This window comes from Halichoeres trimaculatus, unplaced genomic scaffold, assembly GCF_033239565.1.
Source record: "Halichoeres trimaculatus isolate MK-OKI-2021-1 unplaced genomic scaffold, fHalTri1.1 fHalTri1_scaffold_19, whole genome shotgun sequence".
NCBI lineage: Eukaryota > Metazoa > Chordata > Actinopteri > Labriformes > Labridae > Halichoeres > Halichoeres trimaculatus.
In genome coordinates this window covers 1,829,915-1,853,288 of record NW_027437197.1, presented here as the reverse complement: position 1 = coordinate 1,853,288, position 23,374 = coordinate 1,829,915, and the positions used below count along the sequence as shown (strand labels likewise).

General features: G+C 39.1%; 1 protein-coding gene across 1 annotated transcript; it reads right to left on the bottom strand.

The window, feature by feature from the left end:
- Positions 1-724: 724 nt before the first annotated feature.
- itga4 (integrin alpha 4) lies at positions 725-21,270 on the bottom strand. Its single transcript, XM_074694116.1, has 29 exons — positions 20,867-21,270; positions 19,452-19,646; positions 18,779-18,897; positions 18,360-18,460; positions 16,557-16,689; positions 16,139-16,206; positions 14,689-14,818; positions 12,071-12,156; positions 11,917-11,979; positions 11,684-11,824; positions 11,390-11,498; positions 10,503-10,597; positions 9,351-9,441; positions 9,225-9,270; positions 8,699-8,853; positions 8,384-8,538; positions 8,135-8,287; positions 7,854-7,930; positions 5,383-5,524; positions 5,175-5,276; positions 4,741-4,817; positions 4,561-4,650; positions 4,110-4,197; positions 3,917-4,024; positions 2,803-2,928; positions 2,549-2,674; positions 2,358-2,459; positions 2,142-2,261; positions 725-2,014 (listed from the first exon to the last, which is right to left on the bottom strand). The coding sequence occupies exons 2-29, from the start codon at positions 19,631-19,633 to the stop codon at positions 1,913-1,915; spliced, it is 3,087 nt and encodes a 1,028-aa protein (XP_074550217.1). The 5' UTR covers positions 19,634-19,646; positions 20,867-21,270; the 3' UTR covers positions 725-1,912.
- Between the last annotated feature and the right edge of the window lie 2,104 nt (positions 21,271-23,374).

Sequence of the window (23,374 nt, the reverse complement as noted above, 5' to 3'; positions counted from 1 at the left end):
AGTTCAACCAAAGTTTCCTCTTATTTCATCTGTTCGGCAGGTTTCAGCGCCTCACAAAGCTTTAAATTAAATCACTGATATGACACAAGACCTGAATAATAAAGAGAAAAGCCGTGATTGGGAAGAAGAAATGTAGATGGAAAGTATTTACTGATGTCAACACTCAAGCCTTTTCTTTTGGTCACGTGATGTTTGTGATGGAGAAACAGAGAGAAGTGCTCTTTTTGTTTTAATGGTTATCTTAGACAAGGGTCTGCAACCTTTACTTTTTCCTCAGCTCACCTGGATTAAAGTCACTCAGGAGCCACAAAATCTACTTTAGCTTCACATTAAATAAAGAGTGTATAAAAACCTATACAGTGTTAAAATAAAGTGAATAATTATTGACAACAGAAGTTATTTTGGATTTTAAGAAATTGTACATGTGAGGGCTTTTTTGTTTTTATTTTTGATAAAATTGCAAAAATTTTGAAAAAAAAATCAATTTATTTTTTTAAAAATTTAAAAATGCAAAAAATCAAATTGAAAAAAGGCAAAATTAGCAAAAAAAAATTTTTTTTAGAGAATTTGTCAAAATAAAAAAAAATGTAAAAATTTTTGAAATATCAAAATTGCACAAAATTAAAAAAAATGCATTTTTTTTATTTCAAAATTTTGTAAAATGGTCAATTCCAAAATTTCCAAAATTCGACAAAAAAATATTAGATTTAAAAAATAGGTCAAAATTAAAACATGCAAATATTTTTCAAATGTCAAAATTTTGCAAAATTGTACAAAATAAAAAAAATTGCTTGATTTTTACATTTCAAAAGTTTGTGAAATAGTCAATATTGAGATTTCCAAAGTTTGCAAAATGAAATAAATTTAATGAATCTGCAGAAAAAGTCAAACTTTTTGAAAGAACACCTAAATTTGATAACATATATCAATAATGCCACTCAACACCAATTTTTTGATTGCTCATGTCTTTCCACAAATCAAGTATATTTTTTCACGTTGGCGCATTGTCAGTTAGATGAATCCATCCACACAGAATTAAAATCTGTATTTTCTTCCAGATTAGTCTTTTTGTAGATGTAGTTATCTTCCCAGGGCTGTAAAATCATCAATAACCTCTGTAAGAAAAATAACAATTCTTTATTTCAATGATATTTTTCTAAAGCTACAAGGAGCCACTGCAAAGGAGTCAAAGGGCCGCATGAGGCTCCAGAGCCACAGGTTGAAGACCCTTGTCTTAGACCACTCTCATGGCGGTGTGATGTGGGTTGGCGAAAAAGTGACGCAGACGACAGAATGTAAAGAAACTCAGACCTGAAAGGACACGGTTATTAAAATGTTTGTGTTCTCCCTGTGGTTAAAAATCAACATGTTAGTCTATCAAACCCTGCACCAATCACAGCATCCGTCAGTCTGCCCTGTGTGTGTGTGTGTGTGTGTGTGTGTGTGTGCAGCCAGTGCATAAAATGTCTATCAGCAGGTAAACAAGAACGACACAAGTTAAAGCACAAATGGCAAAAAGAGGTTTACCAGAGAGCCAATCAGAGGCCAGGCTGCCATCCCCTGAGATCAAAGGTCGCCAGGCTGTCACTTCCTTTGGTTCGTTTCCTCTAAAGAGTCAAATAAAGGCCGCCATCTTCCCTTTTCATCCACCCGTCCACGGCTGCTTTCAGTCTGTGAACCCGTCTGTGTGTGAGGCTCGTGGAGGCGGAGTTTAAATAAGGCACATCAGGTCCAGGTCCACGATCCTGAGCCGGTCCAGCTGACACAGTCTGGACTGTGGGAGGGTGTTGAGCAGTCGTCCTTTCTCCTGCTCAGGGATCATGTGTGGGCCTGTTTTTCCCAGACTGCTCTCTGTTCATGAGGGCGTGGCTAAAGTGCGACTGCTGCGCGGGTAAACTCCATCCTGTCGGGGTTAGGAGGTGCTTTCTCGTTTGTCGTGTTTAGGAACGTAGTCCCAGCTGTCTCTCTTGAACTCTTCCTCCTCTTTCTGGTTATTCCTCTTAAAGAAACCAGCCTGAGACACACACACACACACACACACACATTAAACTGTGTTTATGAAATAACTGAACTTTGTGGTTTATTCCTCTTGTATTTGTGCAGAATGTAAAAACTTTCTGTGAAGAAAAGGATAAATTTACCTTCCACAGACACCAGATGAGAGCAGCCAGGATCATCAGACCCAGAACTAAACTTATAACGATGATGAAGACTTTGACGGCTGTTGATGGTTTCTGACTGAACAGAGCTTCGACCAGCACCTGGAAACAGAGCACAGGATGTTTCAGAGTTAATCTCCTCTCTGGGTGGAGTTACACGCTCTGAGGAAGCTGGTTTCCCTCATGGAGAAGTTTTACCACAGCTGCTGCCGCTGGCTGCTCCACCAGGATGGTGTGGGGACCTTCTCTGGGGTTTAACAGCCACGCCGTGCTCTCCAGCTTCATGACGCCGTGACGGCCCTGAGACGAGGAGTGAAGAGGATGAAGCCTTCAGATTCAAGCAGAAGCTGTGTGTGTGTGTGTGGTGTGAGAGTGTGTGTGTGTGTTACCGGAGCTTGCAGTAGGACAGCAGGGTTCAGTTTGACCTCGAGCTGGATGCTCGCTTCTCTTCCTGCCTCCAGGTTACCGAGACGACAAACCAGACGCTCACACAGATCATCACCACGGCCACAAAACTGACGACACAGAGAAAAAAACACTGAAAAACTTTTTTATCTTGTTTATCTCACGTCCTACGAGCTGCTGCTGAGGAGAAGTGAAGTCTGTCTCCTGAAAACGTGTGTGTGTGAAGGTGTGTGTGTACCATCCTGCGGTGAGACGTTGCAGAGAAGAAGAAGACGATCTGCTTGATGTAGGAAGCTTCAGGGACCTCGCAGTCTTCATGGACTTGGACGGTAGAGTTACTCAGAGAGCACACTCCCAGAGAGGACTGCAGACGGACACACAGACGGAGAAAAGGTTCATTTTCTGTCACTTTTTTTCTTTTCAGAAATTTTTCCAGCTGGATTAAAGTCATTCAGGGGTCACAAAATCGACTTTATCTCCACATTAAAGACAAAAAAAGTGTATAAAATCCAACAGATAGTTAAAATCTAGAGTATTATTATCGAGAGAAGAAGTATTTTGAATTAATAAAACTGTACGTTTGATATCTTAGTTTAATAATTAAAGAATAATTTATAATTTCAAAAACGCAAATAATTATATTTTTTATTAAGTGTTTAAAATTGTCTGTGTCCGACCAAATTATAAATTGTTTACATGTTGTGGCAAATCAAGATAAAAATTTAACAATATGTTTAAAAAAAAAAAAAATTAAGTTGAAAATTTGCAACTTAAAGAAAAAAAAGCAGAAAAACTGCCAAAATAAGCCAAATATATTATATATATATATTTCAGAAATTAAAAAAAAATAATAATAAAATTTTCAAAAATGTTGAACTTTCTAAAATTTGCAATTTAAAAAACCCCACAAAAATGGCAAAAAATAAGCCAAAAATAAAAATACATATATTTTAGAAATTTAAAAAAAAATCAAAAATGTTGAACTTTCCAAAATTTGCAACTTTAAAAAAAATGCAAAAAAATGGCAAAATAAGCCAAAAATAAAAATAAAAATAAATGTATATTTTAGAAAAAAAAAATCAAAATAAAAAATGTTGAATTTTTTCTAAATTTGTTGAAAAAAAGGAAAATTGAAGAAATTTCAGAAATATATTGGAATGAAAAAAATATTAAAAATGTAATTAAAAAATAAAAGAAACATAATTTTTTTTTTTCAGAATTCTAAATTTTTGAAATAACACTTGAATTTGATAACATCTACTGACAGTCTGTAGGTTGCAGACCCTTGGGATAAACTAACAAACAAGATATTTGAGCGAGTCACAGTGACTGTGTTAATCCTGAGCTGTTACCTGCCAGTTTAAGACCTTCAGCAGTCTGTGTTTGTACGGTACCAGGATCTTTGGCAACATGATTTCAACCACGGTGTCTTCAGACCGGCTGGGACCAGAGTTCAACACCTGCAGCCAGAGAAACCACAGACGGATCAGTACAGACCAGATAAAGGAGACTCTAGATGGTCTTCAGAGCCAGGCTCAGGTTTACCTTGTAGGTGTAGTTGAATCTTTCAGGGTAACAGTCGACTGGAGTCAGGTCTTCATCTCCAAACGAGAACGAGGTCGGAGTTACAGAGCTGCACACACACAAACACACACACAGAGGTGGATTTTACTTTTAGTTCCAGTCTGAATTACTTTATTTGAAGTTGAAGAAAGTTTGATGTAACATTTCTTTTGTATATATAATTAAAAGTTAAATCTTTGAAACACTTTGCTTTCATTTTGTGTAAACTAAGTCTATAACAACTTAGCAGCCCATAGCATGTGGATGCTAACCGGTGCTAGGCCCAATGTTCCCTATGAGCTGAATTTTTTAACCATACACTTCCTTGTGTTGCTGCTGTGACTCTGAATTTCCCTTTGGGCATTAATAAAGTAGATTTTTGTCTCTAAATGTTAAAGTTTGAGCTCCTTCCCCCTCCTGTGTGCACACTAACCCGCGGATGTTGAGGTTGACTAAGTACTTCAGAGGAAGAAGGAGACTGAGGGAGTTATCCTGGAGATATTCTTCTCTCTCGTAGTTATCACTGGAGAAAAAAACACGTGGATATAATTATTTAAACAGTTTACAGAGTGTGATATAAAGAGCTCAGGAGATTTCAAAAGTGTGTCTGTACCTGCTGGTGTTGATGTGAATGATGCTGTCTCCAGCTGAGCTGTTCTGACTCACGTCCAACAGGAAGCTGATGTTCACCTACAGAAAGAATCATAAAAACAGGAAGAACATCAGAGTTAAAATGTTCACACGTTGTTTCTCTTTGCTGCAGACTCTCTTTTATTCCTTCCATATGAAACTTGAATCTTTTCGTTTCTCATTTGTTTTTCTTGAACCTGCTGTTTGTCTCTTCTTCCGGGGAACTCCAGAGTTTCAGGAGTTTAAAAATATTTCCTGCGTGAGAAGAAGGAAACTGAACCAAACCTGCTGATGAGGCAAATCATGAGAACATGAAGCACGGACACAGCCGAGCGTTTCAAAGATTCAAGACAACAACTGGAGACGTGTCACGGTCTGAGTCAGACGGAGAAAAACATCACGCTCAGAGCGTCTCACCCTGGGGCTGGCTGAGGGGAGGAGGCTCGTAACGCCACAGTCCACTCCAACAGATGTGCTGTTTCCTTCCTGTGTGACCGCACAACTGATGCTGTGGTCTTCCTGCACACACACACACACACACACACAGCAGAGACGTGTTAATCCAGCTGTCAGTCAATTCCAGAAACTTCCAAACACACGTTTTTGAATTCATAAATGGACTCACATCGTGCAGGACTTTAACGAAGTGGATGTTGTCGGGGAGCTGCAGCATCATGCTCGGCAGGAAGGCGTCATCGCCCGAGTTCAGTAATGAGGTTTTCAGGAGGATGGTTTCTCCAGAGCCCACGGTGATGAACTTCTGCTGACTAAGGACGAACGGAAACAAAATGTTTGTGTCAAAAATTACATCATAAAGATGAAATAAATACTGTATCGCAAGGGTTTTTGGGAAATCTGCGCTCTCAGCTTGTTACCAGCTGCAGAACGACTCAAAGCTCCAGGAGCTGAAGGACATGGAGGCTGAGTTTATAAGATGTTGGTGTTTTAGCTCGATCGTTTGAACAATTAATTCCTTGAACATGATTTTAATAATCTTGAGTTTTGTTGACGGTGCTTTGTCTCTTTTTGTGCTTCCTGTCTGTAACTTTGTGTTTTTGCTGCTGCCTGTCTCAGCCTGGTCTCCCTGGAAAAAGAGGATTTTAATCTCAATGGGACAAAGGTGTCATAAGTATTCACATTTGTTACTAGGGGTGTGAAGAGATCTCACGAGATTAAACCGTGGCGATAGTAAAAGCTGTTTCGCGGATCCAGCCAGGGCAGATGCCTTTCAGACTGTGAGATATTCAGTTTCTATTTGTGCCCTGTGGGGGGCAGTAATGCATCTTTTCAGCCATTAGTCTGCCAGAAACTAAAAAGAAGAAGTAAAGGATGTTTTTAAGAGTGTTTTTTTTTCTGTTTTCAGATTACTTTTTTCCTGTTTTTGGGAGTATTTTTTTTCCTGAAGTAACGAGCTACTTCAAAATCCTGTGAGAACCTCCAACCTGCAGACGACTCCTGTGGATGTGTGGTGGCTCCTGTGTCCCGCACGGATCAGAGATCCTGTTCGGCACATATATGCCTTATCCTTAACTTTCTACTGGTCTGTACCGGGTCAATAAAGGTAAGGTATTAGCCACACACAGGGTGTGAAACCCTTGTTATGTCTCGACTTTATCCTTATATTTTATATAAGCCTATTGTTCAATGTAATACTTAAGGAATAGATGAAGATGTCACATTAAAAAATGCATTGCTTCTACATTGGAAAGCTGGTAGAAAGTTAAGGATTAGGCATATATGAGCTGAACAGGATCTCTGATCCGAGCAGGACACAGGAGCCACCACACATCCACGGGAGTCGTCTGCAGGTTGGAGGTTCTCACAGGATTTCGAAGTAGCTCGATACTTCAGGAAAAAAAATAACTCCTAAAAACAGGAGGAAAAAATTACCACGAAAAACAGCAGGTTGAGGTTCTCGCGGGATTTTTAAGTATCTTAATACTTCAGGAAAAAATTACTCCGAAAAACAGGAAAAAAGTAATCTGAAAACAGAAAAAAATTACTCATAAAAACAGAAATAATTATAACAAAAAACAAACCAATATAATAATTATAAAAAAACAAACCAATATAATAATTATAAAAAAACAAACCAATATAAGAATTATAAAAAAACAAACCAATATAAAAATTATAAAAAAAAAACAAACCAATATAAAAATTATAAAAAAAAACAAACCAATATAAAAATTATAAAAAAAACCAAACCAATATAATTATAAAAAAAACAAACCAATATAATAATTATAAAAAAAACAAACCAATATAAAAATTATAAAAAAAACAAACCAGTATAATAATTATAAAAAAAACAAACCAATATAAAAATTATTAAAAAAATAACAATATAATAATTATAACAAAAAACAAACCAATAAAAATATTAATCAGAAAAACAAAATTAATTACCACAAAAAACAAACCGTAGAATAAATTTCTTTGAAAAACATGAGTTGTTTTTTTCTCTTCAAGTGAATGCAATACGCTTTTTTAAAAAGGAAACAGGAGTAACAAGGTTGTTATTTTAAATGTAAGGAGTAAAAAGTACAGATAATTGTCTGAAGATGTAAAGAGTAGAAGTCAGCTAAAAAATAACTACTCAGTTTAAGTGTAAATACCCCAAATTTATACTAAAGTAAGATAAAGTATTTTACTTAGTTACTTAGCACCTCTGCAATGTGACCAACCAGGTTAAGTAAAGGTTAAATACAATCAAAACAAGATATTATCGCTGTAAAATCAATTAACCAGCTTCAATCTCCTGACATGAGCTCAGAGTTCAGGGTTAACTCTGAAAAGTCGCTGACTGAAGATTCACTGAGGTTTCCACACAGACCACCTGGACTCAGAGGCCGACACATGGAGCTAATTGTGTCGTATATAATAAGAAAATCCAGTTTTTCTCTGATGCACGGCCCGAGGAGTCTGATCCAGCCAAAACCTCAATCAGAGATGTTGATCTAAATAAATCCTCCTCGTTAGCCAGCGGCTGATCAGCACCATGTGTCGGCGTCTGTGTGGGAAAACAGCCTCAAGTGTAGAGAGTGTCACCCTTTCTGTGTGTGTGTGTGTGTGTGTGTGTGTGTGTGATCTTACTGTGGCAGCTCTAGCTCGGCCCTCAGCTGCATGTTGGTCGAACAGTTGATTTGGGAGCAGGAGCGATGAAACAGAGTCTGAGGGAGAAAGAGGATCAGAGTTCACTGATGATGAAGAGGATAAACAATGAAATGCTGAGTCATGATTTCCCGCTCCGAGGAGGTTGAAGTGCTGCAGCTGTAAACACATCTGGGTTAGGATGTGTGTGTGAGTGTGTGTGTGTGTGTGTCTCCCTCCCTATCTGGAGACGGTGTCTGGATCTCGTCAGCCCGTACGGTTACCTGGTTGGTGATGGTCTTCTTGTCCCTGGCGCTCTGGTGCAGGATGGGTTTTAGAGGAGGGAAGTGTCTGGAGGAGGACCTGTGGGTGCTGGTTTCTCTGTGACTGTACGAAACCTGGAACTGGACCGGCGTGAAAATGTCCGTCACGTCTTTCTGTGGGGCGAAGGAGCAGGAGACGCAGGAGGAGAAAGGTGAGAGCTGCACCTGATCCCGTCAGGTGTTTGGATGCTAACGTAGCTGTTTTTTTACCTTCTGGTGAGCCAGGTGTGTGGCACAGGTGACTTGGCCCAGTTTGGCTCTCACACGCCCCCTGGTGCTGTTTGATGAGCCGTTACCATGGAAATAAAACCGATTGGGGAAAGACGGTTTGTGGAGGAGGTCAGAGGTCAAGTTATACTGAAGATCTGGAAAGAAAAGAGACGACACAAAAAAACATAAAAAAATACATTTTTATTTTTTTTCTTAAAGGGAACATTAAAGGGTTAGCATGTTAGCATGTTAGCAGTTAAAAATAAATATGCAGATTAACTTTGAGTTTATAACGGATAGTTGGGTTGACCGTACCTACGTCGCCGTGGAAACTCCTCGACCAGACGCTGAAGCAGACCGTCACATTAAAACAGACGGTTGGAGCCCTGTGTTGCCGGCACAGCGCCACCCTCTGATCGATCTTTTCTGGAAGAAGCAGAGATGCCTCCACCTGAATCACAGGTCGCGTCCTAAAGAATACAAAATACATTTAATTCAGATTTATCAGTTCTCTGTAAAAATAAATACTCTGATTAAATTTTATAAAACTTTTCTTCATCTTCATCTTTCCAAAGTTGTGTTTTTTTAACAGATTTAGACCAAAGCCACCTGCTGCTAACATGCTAACAAACCTGAGCATGAATTATACTGAAGGTTTTCTGGACAAAAAAACATATTTGTTTTATCTCAGCCTCTGGAGCCGAGAGAAAGGAGATATAAATATTTCATAGTTTAAAATTTGGGCTTAAATTTGACTTCATTACTCTGCCCCGTGAGTATTACAGTGAATCACAGCATCTGAAATGACCCACACCTGAGTCAACCCTCAGTGAGACTTTACCTGAGTACAACGGCAGAGTCCGAGAGGAAAGCACCGACCGCCACGTCTGCAGAGACAGAGAGAGTTTCTATTAAAGTTTGAAGAATCACAGCAGCAGAGGAACGGAGGATCAGGAGCTGAGTTTACCCCAGTAGCCGTTATTATCGATGTCGATGCCAGAGCTCAACGACTGGCCGAACATCCGCAGGTCACGGCCCAGCGTGGATCCAGTGATCCTCTGAAAACAGACACGTTATGATCGATTAGACAGACTGGATCTGGATCTCTCAGAGTCTTTTAAACTCAGAACTATGAAGGAAATCAACTTTAAATGAGTGCGTGAAGAGGTTAGACACATTTAGCTCTAAAACAGGGGTCTGCAACCTTTTCTTTCACAGGAGCTGTTTAACCCCAGCTCACCTGGATTAAAGTCATTCAGGAGCCACAAAATCTACTTTATCTTCACAATAAAGACAAAAAAGTGTGTAAAATTAAACATATTAAAAATCTTGTAAATTATCATCTAAACTAGAAGTTTGACATGTGAAGTCTACATTTGTTTTTCAAATTAATTTCAATAAATTATAAATATTCTGAAAAATATTGCAGTTTCAAATTTAAAAAGGTAAATTAAAAAAACAATAAAAAAAATGCATTTCAAAAAATTAGAATTATTTTTTTTCAATCGTTTCAAAAAATTAATTAATTTTGCAGACATTTCAAACATTATTGAATCTTCAAAAATCTGCTTAAATTTCATCAAATTTTGAATTTGAAAAATTGCAAAAATTTGAAAAAAAACTTCAGATTTCAGAAATGTTTAAATATTTAAAATTTCATCAATTTGCAAAAAAATCAAAACAGTTAAAAAAAATCCTAAATTGCCAAAATAAATAAATTTAAAAATGTAAAAAGTTAAAAAAAATTGCAAAAATATACAAAATTGAAATAAAATTATTTATTGTGAAATTATTTATGTCAATAATATCTATCTAATTATATCTCCTACTATATCTAATAGGATCAGGACATTCATTTATAGCATTTATAAATAACATTCAACGTTAAAATATAATATTTTATACATATATATTTTACAAAAAATTCTCTAAATATGCAGAAAAAGTGATGTTTCAGAGCTAAATGTGGAGAAATGTTGTTTTTTGTTGTGTGTGCAGCTATAAAATCAGCGCCCCATAAGAAACTTTTTCATTCATGAGTTTTATGTTGATTTTTAAATTCATTTTCTGTTTTTACTGAAGGAAAATTAACGTTCTTTGAATTTTTCTTTGTCTCTACCTGAGATGGAGTTGGTGAGATGCCGTCCTCTCTGCCGTTGTAAATATAGACGGCTCCTTTCAGGTCGTCTTCATGCGGGGCGCCAATCGCCACATCTGCACAAAACACACACACGTAATATCACGTTAAGTTATTCAAAGTGAGGAACACACTCACAGAAACATGAAACAGGATTTGTGGCCTGAATTTAAAAACACTGATCAGAAAAACAAAATTATTTGACGTTTGACCTGGAAACATGTTGTGTTTCTACAAGAATTCAGGATTGAACATGAGAAAACTACAGCCTGCTCCTTTAATATTTAACCTGAGGTCTTTGAAGAGGTGAGGGACACACAGTCAAACAGCTTTCTCTACAAACAGCAACACACACACACTCACACACACACACACTTTTCTCGAGCTGTGGCGGATTAGAAGGCAGAGCAGCAACACTTTGTCATTACAGCTTTAATGAACTTAATAACACACTCCACCCTTCACACACACACACACACACACACGCAGCAGAGGGGTCTGCATGTGCGTGTGTGAGGGCGTTGTGTTACAGCCCGTGTCAGGCGTCCTGTGTTATCAGAAAGTGGCGGTTGGTGCTGGTGGGTGGGATGAGGAGGACAAACAGCTCCACATGTGTTTCCAGCTCGGTAGCAGCCGGTCAGAGCGATCCTATCTGTTGTTTCTGTGAGTCAGAGGATCAGAATGAGCTTAATGACCTAATTACTGCTGCTGAGGAGCCCTCGAGCAAGAAAATGAATCCCAGCTGATCCTGAAAACCGAGAGCGTGAAGTGTTTGTGAAGTTGGACGCTGAGTTTAATCTGTCTCTTTGAGTCTTTAGCTCCTCAAAGTTTTTATCAGTTATCAGCTGATCGTTCAGGCTGTGCGTTACCAGGATAACCGTCATCGTCCAGGTCCCCCAGGTCGGCGATGGACTCCCCGAATCGAGCGGCGTACGAGTCTCTGCCGCTCAGCTGAAAATCCACCTCCTCCAGTTTTGCCTGAGTCAGAGAAACAGCTCGAGCGTTAGTTTGTGGGTTACACGTCTTTATGGTTCCTCACGGTTTTATCTGTTCTGACGAGATGTTGTTAAACTGAAACTTTAACACATGGTCAAACTGAGAGAGCAGAAATAAAGTTCAGCCGGTGACTGATTCATGACACAGCTGCTGGTTTTAGATCTCACCTCTCCCTGGTTCAGGTACACGTGGACTCTACCCTCCTCCCGGACACCGCCGCTCGTCATCGGAGCGCCGACCAACAGATCCGACAGACCGTCAGCGTTCAGATCCACGGCACACACACTGGAGCCAAAGTATGAACCCAGCTGCACAGAAACACACACACTGTTAGCTCAATGCTAAAGTTTGAGTTGTTTTGAATGGAGGATGCTAATGCTAATGCTGAGCTACTTCTTACCTCTGTTCCAGACACCTCAGAGATAATCTGCAGAGTGTCTCTGACCACCGAGAAGATGAAGACCTGCACACACACACACATTAAGACTCTCATTAGAAACAAAGAACACACACTCACACACACCTGGGAAGACTCACGGACAGGTGAGACTGACCTTGCCCTTCTGATTGGCCTGTGGAGCTCCTCCCACCGCCTCCACAGAATCAGGACCGAGGAACTGACCGGCTCCAACGGAGTAACCTGCAGCATGACACACACACACAGTTAGCATTAGCTCCTGAAACTGTGTGTGTTAGAAGTTAGCGCTCAGGTTTAGGCGTGTGTGTGAGTCCGCACTTTAACCCTTCATCACCCAAATATCATCCAACATTTTGCCCTTAAAAAGTCAGAGATCAGGCTCTGAAAACTCGTGTTCTCTTCTTTCAGGAGCTTTTTGATTTTTTTCTCTTGCCCATATAGTAGAAGAGTTACGGTAATGAGAACAGCTCGCAGCTTGCATTTAATTGCTAAGCATCATCATAAAAACTTGGTTATCACTTTAAAGTTTGTCTTTTCTTTAAGAAACTGCTTGAATTTCCACTTTATCCTAAATTTTTGAGGAGTTACAGTAATCTTAAAGGGGACATATGCTTGTTTCTCCTTTTCACTATGCCAGACTAGGATGCCTGTAAAGCATTTCTGCCCTCAATACAAGTCATTTAGTTCCTCCATCAACCAGTATCCGTTTGGAAAATGACCTCCAGTAACCTCGCAACGTCACAGCCCTTTGTGCTCTGATTGGTCAGTTCTATCAGAGGGGCGGAGGGGGTAGAGCCAGGGGGCGGTTTTTGCAGCAAGGCAGTATTTACAAAATCACCATATTGGATGGAGCAGACTGAGCGAGTTTGCTGTTTGCCAAAACTTCACCGTAAGGCATTGATAGCACTAATAAAATGGCAGAGTGTAGGATACGTCCTTTTGTATTGGACCCCGAGTCAGACCCGGACGGTTCTGCAGCTCAGGAGGAAGAAAATCCACCTGGACACAGATCATCTGGACTTCACCAATAAACTATTTCTATAACAGGGCTCCATCCTGCTCCTTCACTTTTCTCTGTCTGTTTTATCCATCATGCTGAAAGTGTAGTCTAAAGATCGCCTCTACCGTCAGTTCCTCACTATGTTATTACCGCAGCATTATTGTGGTCCAGGTTCACAGTGCATGTCAGAACAAGCATGCAAATATCACAGTCTCACAAGTATTACCACGTCTGCTAAAACTACAGTGTTTTAACTGCTAATTCACCATGTAAAGCCGAGCTGCTCAGCAGAGCAGAGTCCCTGCATCCAGCACTCAGTCAGTCGGCTCTCGGTGGGTGTATCCCTCGGTGGCGGTTGTGTGACTAACTGACATCACAGAGGAGGAGCTGCTTTATCAGATTACTCCAATAAAAAGAAAGGATCCTCGTGTCGTCACAACGGTCAAAATCTTGCGGCCAACAGGCAATGACCTATTTTCAGAGGCATCAAATCTCGTTCTAGGATATCAGAAAAAATACAATATCTCATTTTTTGAAAATTCAGGGGGTGAAAGGTCTTGTTTTCAAATGTATTTTATTATATGTAAGTATTAAATCAGGGATCAACATGATATGTCCCCTTTAAGACTAGATATCTGCAAATCAGTCTCCAGATTTGTGGATGTTTCTGCACACACACACAAATAATCCAGCTTTGATAAAAGCTCCATACCTGAACCTCAAAGTGTGAAGCTGTCACTTCCTGTGGTGGGACATCTTCATGTCATCAGCTTGTTTCAGCCTACGTGAGCTCGCTTTGACGCCGCGACATGTTTTGCACAATAAGAAACTTTTTCATGTTAAGAACATCACACCTCTGGGCAGAGCTTCCTGTTTCAGCTCAGTAAATAAACTGAGTGTACTTTCACAGGTGCAAACTTTCTGCAAAAGTTTCTCTGCTACAAAGATTTTACCTCGTACTTAAGGAGAAGCAGCAGCAGTAACGTTTAAGATTAAAACCCTGGTTCCTCCGCGGTGTATTTACAACTGAGCAGAATAAATCAGCACCTTCAGAGCAGACTTCCTATGGTCGGTTGACCAAATACTCGACCTTTCAGTCCAGAGACGACTTCACCGCTGAGCCCCCACCGCCTCAGGGGATCAGTCATCACCCTAACCACAGGTTGAGGTCTGCAGCGTGAGAGCGATTGGCTCAGACCGCACGCTTTAAGTTTGGTTAATCTTTGCCTGAATAAAGCCGGACAGCAGAGCTCTTAACCCTGCTTTACTCTCCACCAAGCATCATGATTAACAGACAAACTAAAACCTCTGAGTGATGCAGAAGCATCCAGCTGACCGTACAGAAGCTCTGGAAATAAAACGATCTGTGGGTGAGAGTGATCACTGGGTGTGAAACCACTTTCACATGAAGCTGGGTTTCCTGCAGCCGTCACATCACAGGAAGCGTTTCTCCACGCTGCTTCGGGACCTCAGGGCTGTTTGTGCAGAGCCTGATACACAATCACTCATTTTGTGTCTTAGTGAAAAAGAAACATACACTTTTTTCACACAGCGAGCACGAAGAGCAGCTTCCTGTGTGGTCTGACGATGGAGTTACTCTCTGATCATCTGCTGCGACAACTTAACCAGATGTTTCATAAAACGCTGATAAAGTACAGAGGTTATAAAGTTGACGTCAGTTGAAGTCGACCAATCAGGGGAATCTGTTGCACAGTGGTTGAGTAACAAAGAAGAAGACGAGGTGTTTCATTTACCGAGGTAGCTCCCGTAGCCCACATCTACACTCTCGTCCAGGTACACGGCAGACGTCCCCCCGGACATGCTGAACACCATGACTGAGCCCGTCCAGTAAGACGTCCCCGGTGCTCCGATGATGATCAGATCCTGAAAGAGGGAGAGAGAAACTTAACTTCGTGTTTTCAACAATCAGACGAGCCAACAACGGTGAAACTGAGCGACCAGAACAGTTTGGACCAGGATCAGACTTTAAGAGGAGCTGAACCCAGAGAGACCAGGTTTCTTTCAAGTGTGTGAACCCTCCCTTTAACCTCTAATTTACTCAACAATGTCAACATGCGGCACATTTTACTGCACAATTTCTATTTACAACAATAATCAGAGATCATTTGTGTTTTACACAACACAACACTGAAAACAGATGAAATCAGCTGTTATCAACTCTACAAGTAGGGTATGCAATTTTCCATGCTGGACTTAAACACACCAGTTAGAGAACACAGCAATTAAAGCAATCTAAGATTTTGGTGTTGATAAATTTTATTAAATTGATATTTTTTACCAGATGAAATCAAAAAGTACTGGAAATTGGTACCATTGAGGACCGATACTGACCGCCAGGTACTGGGCATTGGTACCATATTGTTTCAAATGAACTTTTATGTTTGAAATTGTTTTTAATTATTTTTGAATTTTACATGTGTTCCTTTGTCTCATGTTAGCTGCCATGTATTTTATTTTAATTTGATTTAATTTAATTTAATTTAATTTAATTTAATTTAATTTAATTTAATTTTTATTTTATTTTATTTTATTTTATTTTATTTTATTTAATTCTTATTTAATTTAATTTAATTTAATTTAATTTAATTTAATTTAATTTAATTTAATTTAATTTTTATTTTATGTTATTTTATTTTATTTTGTTTTGTTTTGTTTTGTTTTGTTTTGTTTTGTTTTGTTTTATTTTATTTTATCTTATTTTATTTTATTTTATTTGTTTATTTTTTCCTGTACAGCACTTTGGTCAACAGGGTCTGGTTTTAATTTTATTCTATTTTTTACAATATTTTTATCCAGTTTTAAGAATTTTTTAAAAAACAGGGCACAGACAAACAAAGACATGGGTCTGTAAAAAAAAAAAAACAAGGTCAATAGACTGTGTGCACATTAACTATATATGTGGAGAGATGCCTGATGCTGGACTCGTAGCATCGGTTTTTAAAGCAATTAACAAATAAAGTTGGATTGGACATAGATTTCTGTTTGGGTTTATAAAAAGTAACTGCTGATGAAGCTTCTTTTATAAAGAAATCCAGCTTGATGTCTTCTATGTGCCCAAAATTTAAAATTATATTTATCCTAAAGTTAAAAATCTGTATTAATCGGTCTGTTGGTGAAAACAGGAATGAATCAGGAGACGCTTGTGTTGCATCGTGTTGTGTTGTGTCGTGTTGTGTTGCTGACCTTGGTCTGGAAGCTGGACATGCCGGCCTGACATGAAGCATAATCCACACCAAACTTCCTCTGGTGGTCTGAAAACACAGACAGAAACAAACAAAGATGCTGAGGAGTGAACTAATAAATAAGGAGATAAGAAACAAACAGCTGCTGCTTTCACACACACACACACACACAGGGAAGGAGTGAGGCCCTTAAACGGCCCCAGAGCTCTGCATCGACCAGCAGAGAGGGGTTAGAGAAAAGTGACGAAGAGCAGCTGGAGTTAGCGCGTCAGTTATCGTCCATAAAAACCTAAAGACTGAAACGTGACTTAAACTCAGTAATCTTTTTTTTATATTAGTTTATCCATAAATGATGAGATTGCTGTGGGTTCAATGACGATGATGATGATGATGATGATGATGATGATGAAGATGTGTACCTCTGTAGCAGGGGATGAGGACTCGAGGAAACATCAGGTCACTGCCGTAGATGAAACAGACGCCGTGCGGCAGCTTGTTGTTGTGTCCGTCTCGGTTTGCGTGGTAGACGTTCTTCCAGCGGTGAGCACAAGCCTGAACACACACACACACACACACACACACACACACACACACACACACACACACACACACACACACACACAGAAAACAGCATGTGACACGGCTCATTACTGACAATAACACAATCACAAGTTAGCAGCGGTGTGTTGTGATTCCCATGACCTGTGACACTGTGACAGGGACTCTGTGTGTGTGTGTGTGTGTGTGTGTGTGTGTGTGTGTGTGTGTGTGTGTGTGTGTGTGTGTGTGTGCTGAGGCTTGATTTGAAACCTGAAGTGTTCCTGTTGTCAACCTTTTCCTCACTGAGCCTCAGGAACAATCAAACAGAGGCTTTCACTCAGTGTAAAGCGTGTTTCAGGCGTTTGACCTCTCACATCTCTGGACCGGAGTCTGATGAGGAACAAACATTTCACTGTGGGGCGATGACTCATTGTTTCTTCATTTAAACTGAGAAAACATCTCAGCTTTAAACTATACTGTCAACGAAGGGCTAGTTTTACACAGAGATTATTATAATCCTGCACAAGATCATCTAGATAACACCTCAAACACCTTTTTAAAGGAGAAACATAAGTGACCACTTGAAATGCTGCTCAACTGTTTGTTGGAGCAATTTTTTAATTTCTATGAAATGAAAAATATGTTGAACTGAGTAAACTTGAATGGGTTATCTCTATAGCTTAAAATATTTTTTCTGATTTTTTTTTTTTTTTTTTTTAGTGCTCAAACAACAGTAATAATACCAAAAAAATATATTTATTTAAATTTCTATATATATTTATTTTTACTTATTTATTCATCTATTTATTTATTTAAATTTATATATCTATTTATTTATTTATTTATTTATTTATTCATTTATCTATTTTGCTATGTATTTATTTATTTAATATATTTTTTTTTTTCATGGATGGAATTTTAAAGTACGGAAGAGGATAAGGGCAACTGAAAAAGAAAAAAAAATGTATTTGTATTTTTTCTGCAAAAATAGTCAACAGTTCTAACTTTAATCTCAGAATTCTGACCTTTTTGTCTGAAAAAAACAATAACAAAAAATTAATTTGGACATAAATATATATTTTAAGTGGCACTGTCCTCTGTGCTCTTTTATTTGTCTGATCTTTGTCTACAAAAAGTAACAAAAAATTAATCAGGATGTATTTTTTTTTTATTGGCCCTAATACTCTTCCGTATTAACGTTTTTGTTTTGTTTTTTTAAATAAAAAAAAAAACTGAAAAAAAAAACTGTGCAATGCTGAATTTTGGGCCCCTTTCTTTGTCTCATCTTTGTCTTACAATTCCTTACTACTCTATGTGCCTTTAACTGCCCCTTAGGGATAAAAAAATGTTTTCTGAATTTGAATTTGTAACTTAAATAGACTTAATATCTCTTTGCATCTAAAAATTAAAGTTTAAGTGTTCAGAAAATCCCAACTGTGTGAAAATGATGCTCCTCATGCAGCGTCCTCAGACCTGTCAGTGTGTGAACACCTGTCCTCAACTCTGTGGTTGTTTTGTTTTGTTTTGTAGAAAATTCAGGTCAGGCTCTAGTTTATGTCCCACTCTTCATGCAGAAAACCACAGCTGACCTGTTTGAAACACAGCTAACACTCTGATGTGACGTGTTTCATTTCAGGGCAGGTGAATGCAAGTGTGTTTAAGTGTGTGTGAGTGTGTGTTACCAGGATGCGTTCCCCCGTGGGTCCAGGTTGTCTGGAGAGGCTGACGCCCAGCCACTGATGATCGCTCTCTGCTTCACACGTCTTCCCACATTCCCTCACATCTACAAACACACAGACACCACGGACAACCGTCATGGACACGTATGTTTAAAGATTCAGAAACACTAATTTCATCCTCCAGCTGCAGCTCTGTGAGCTACAGTCAGTCAAAACTACATTAACCATGATCCTCTGCTTTCTCCAGGAGGTTGATACCTCACGTTTTTAGGAGAAGTGACTGAGAAATGAAGGAAGCAGTGTTTCACTACAAAACATACCAATGCATTGGTAAAATCTCTTGAAGTAATGCTTGTTTTCTCCTGATTATCTTCAGTTACACGTCACGTCTGCAGATGAAGTTTAAAATGAGAAACACACACCGGCCTCGATGGGGTAACAGTTGCGATTCTCTGCTTTGATTTGACAGCGGTACAGAGCTCCTGGAGACCGGACAGACGGCCTGGAGGACGAGTTCGCTTCTGGGGCTCCAACAATCAACCTGAGAGGCACACACACACACACACACACACACACACACACACACACACACACACACACACACACACACACACACAGTGTGAGAGAAACATTCAGACAGGATCTGTCTTTGTGTCTGTGCAGTGTCTGAATGGCATCTGTGTGTGAAGCATCAAAGAGCCTCTATCACTGACGAGACCCAGCTCATTAACATGCACACACACTCACACACAAATACACACTAACACACTTACAACACACACAGCGTTATTGCAGTTAATTAAACTTAATAAACTTCACTCTTTGTAAGGATCACCAGCAGATTAATCAGACATTTACAGACGATCAACTTTGAGTCAAAGGGAATAAATGTTGGAGCTTTAGAGAAAACTCACAGAAGAGGATTTTTAGAGATTATTAGAAAATAATCAGGTATCTGAGAAAATCTGCTAAATTTTTGAGACTAAACCTCAAAGATTTATAGCAGGATATTCAACAAAAAAAGGACACACACCAAAAAAAAAAAAAAAAAATATATATATATATATATATACATATAAAAGTCTAAATCCAGACCATTTATTTGCGCCCTTGGTGTGAAAGACCACAGAGTATCCAAACATGGAAGAAGAGGGCCCGTTAAAGTCCAGACTGTGCTCCAGATCCAGATTATATCCTGTGGCAGGAGGAACCAGAACCAGAACCTGAACCACTAACAGGACCAGGACCTGGCTGCTGCTGTCCACTGAGGGACGCATCGTGGAGGAGAAACTGCAAAACACATGAAAAACACGATTCAGCGATTCACAATCACCATTTATTTTTACAAAGGAATCAGTCAAAGCTCCGTTCAAAGTTATTAAGTCATTTTAGTTTAGGTTAGCAAGAGTTAGCTTAGCATTAGGGCTAAAGTCTGGACAGTTAGCGAAATTAGCTCTTTGAAAATGGATCAAAATCCAGACAGTACCACTACAAAAATCCCCAAAGACATCAGTTATCATCAAACATGTTTAGTGTAGGGTGGAGCTAACTATTTACCTGTTTACATCTTTTAAGCTAAGCTAACTTGCTGCTCAATGATGGTCGCTCAAGTTACTTTTTCTCATCTATGTTAAAAAAAAAAGTGTTTCAAAACATTCTTCCATCAAATTTTCAATAATATCCTTTTTTTCTAACTGTACGAATGTAAAAAGTGAAATAATTACTGGCTTCATCTTTGCTGACAGTGTCTTATAACAGATGCACAAACTTAACTGGAGCAAACTACGGAAGCCCTAAGCAGACATGTCTGTGAAAAGAGCTGTATTCAAGTTGATTTCTTGAGATTGTTGTTTTTTTTCTGCCGTTATCTCAGTATAAGCTACTTTCCCGTTATAACGGTGTGATTACTCTCATTATACTGAGATAACAAAGCTTGTTTTCTCTTGATAAGCGGATCCTGGTATCATGAGAAAACAAGCTTGGTTATCTCAGAGTCAGGAGATAAACAGAGTGAGATAACAAGTAACTGTCAAATAAAGAGGATGGGGACATGACAGCTCAGGGCTTCCGTACAAAACAACTAATTCACCAAGTTTATCGTAATTTCACTTTTAATTCATTATTTTTATATGTAAATAAAAGTTTTTCCTGGTGTTTAAGCCCAAAAACGTCTTTTCTCAAGCATTTTTAAATGATAGAAGTGAAACAGAGTTAACTTTAGGTGAGAAAGTTTAGACTGTGGTGGTTTTTTTGACATGTCTGCTGGTCTACCGCTCACCACACAGAGAAACCCAACCTTTCAGCACAACTGTGACTCCTACAACAGTTTCTTTAGGTTTTAGATCCACTTTCATTCAGATTTGTAGAAAAAAACAGGATTTTTAGTTTTTTTCTCACTAACTCTCAGTAAATCAGAATTTATTTGATTTAAAACTGCAAAATAGTTTTTCTTTTTAAGTCAATCCATTATTTATTATCTGTCCATCCTTAATTGATGGGGAAAAACTTACAGAAACGCCCAGAAAACAGATACCCCGGGTCAGAGAGTAGGTATCCCGGGTTAGGTTTTAAATCCAGTGGGTTTTGGAAAGTTTTGGCTTTAAAAAAGTCGATAAAATAAAAAATAAAGCGCTTTAATCAGCTCATACAGTCCGTGTTAAATCCTCCTGTTCTGCGCGCGCGTGGAACCTCCTGTTGCTCCTCTGTCCGTTGACCGTCGCGTGCGCAAAGCCTCCAGTTCGTTCGTTCGTTCGTTCGTTCGCGCGAGGCAGCCCACGAGGCGCAAGTAATCCGTGACAGACTCAGAGAGTGAGCGCGAGATGAAAGAGCAGGAAAACCAGTCAGAAGTAAAGTTCATCAAAGAGTCCACGAGTTAGAGCTGAAGTCTGAGAGCGGGCAGCGCGGAGAGACCCTCCCTCCATCCGTGTGTGTGTGTGTGTGTGTGTGTGTGTGTGTGTGTGTGTGTGTGTGTGTGTGTGTGTGTGTGTAACGGTGTTTCCTCTCCACCCTGCCTAGACTAAGCACGCTCTCTCTCTGAGTGTGAGGATTGTGGGGTGTTTCCCCTCTGTCACTTCAGTGTGAATGGAGTCAATGTGGCTGTAATCTGATTTTACTGTCTCAGAGCTGAAACACACAAACTCATAAAGTTTAAGAAACAAAAGCTGAAATTAGTGAATCAGCAGATGGAGTGAATCTGCACCACAAACAAAAAGAGAATGAATGAATAAACTGATCCAAAGCTTTGTATGAAGGAGAGACAATAAAGTTTAGTGTCCGTAGATTCATCAGCCATGACAGGAAACTGTACAGAGCAGCTCCTCAGAGAGAATTAGTAACTTACAGCTAAGTTACATGAACAAACGATAACAATGGAAGGAATCACTGAGGACAATGGCTCAGGTCTGGATCAGAGACAGCCAGAAGAGAGTGAGGCAACAGGAAGCGGGCTGTTAACAGTGAAGGAGCATGAGGTCCAGGTGATCTACAGCTGAGGTGGTGCAGCCAATCAACAGATAAGTATAAGTGGAGAAAACTTGTTTTGTGCTTAAGTGGAGAAAATATGGAGAAAATATGCTTCTAGTGGAGAAATCATCATGTATAATCCTCGAACATGTAAAGAAAAATGATGCTGTACCTTCCAAGTTTTCTTTTAGTGGAGAAAACATGATTCAATAGTTACAGATCTGCACTTCCAGCAGAAAAAAACAATGCAATGTCCCTCAAGGGTTCATCCAGTTTAGAAAACATACCACACTAACTTCTCAAATATGCTTCTAGTGGAGAAAACACAATGAAGTAACCTCCAAGTCTTCCACTTATGGAGAAAACACAGTCTCCTAACCAATGTATTTTTATTAAGGAAAACATGATGCAGCAACCTCTAGTTTGTGCTCTCAGTGAAAAAATTTGATGCAGTAACCCCGGATATGTGCATCGAGTGGAGAAAACATGGTGTAGTAACCTATAAGTCTTCCACAAGTGGAGAAAACATGATCTACTAACCTTGAATGGAATTTTATTGGAGAAAACATAATGCAGCAACCATTAGTTTTTTTCGTTTACATGAGAAACTTTGATGCAGATACCCCTAATATGTGCATCTAGTGGAGAAAACATGGTGCAGCAACCCCAAAGCTCTCCACTAGTGGAGAAAACATGATGCACGTACCTTCAAAAATTTTTTATTCGGGTGCAGCAACCTCTAGTTTGTTCATTTAGAGGAGAAGATTTGATGCAGGTATCCCTAATATGTGAGTCTAGTGGAGAAAACATGACGCAGTAACATCTAAGTCTTCCACTAGTGGAGAAAACATGATCTACTAATTTTCAACAATTTTCATCAGGGAAAACATGATGCAGCAACCTCTAGTTCTTTCTTATAGTGGAGAAAACTTGATTCAGGAACCTCTTATATGTGCATCTAGTGGAGAAAACATGGGTCAGTAATGTCTATGCCTTCCGCTAGTGGTGAAAACACAGTCCTCAAACCTTCAATGTATTTTTATTAGTGGAAACATGATGCAGCAACCTCTTATTCCTTTTTTTAGTGGAGAAAATTTGATGCAGGAACCTTTAATATGCAAGTCTAGTGGCGAAAACATGATGCAGGAACCTTTAGTTTATTTTTACTGGAGAGAACCTGATGCAGCAACCTCTAGAATGTGCTTTAAGTGGAGAAAATTTGACGCAGTAACCTCTGTTGTGTGCATCTATTGGAGAAAACATGATCTACTGACCTTCAGTGTACTTTTACTGGAGAAAACATGATGCAGTAACCTCTCGAGTGTGCTCCCAGTGGACAAAACATCATCCACTGTCCTCTAGTATGTAAAGAAAACCAATGCCATTCCCTTAAATAGATTTTTTTACTGGAGAAAACATGAACTAACTCCCAATTTCTCCATCTATTGGAGAAAACATGATACATATTTCATTAAATGCCATTCCAGTGGAAAATACAAGGTTTTGTATCCTCGCGAGTGCTGTTCATGTGGGGGAAACATCATGGAGTATCGTCA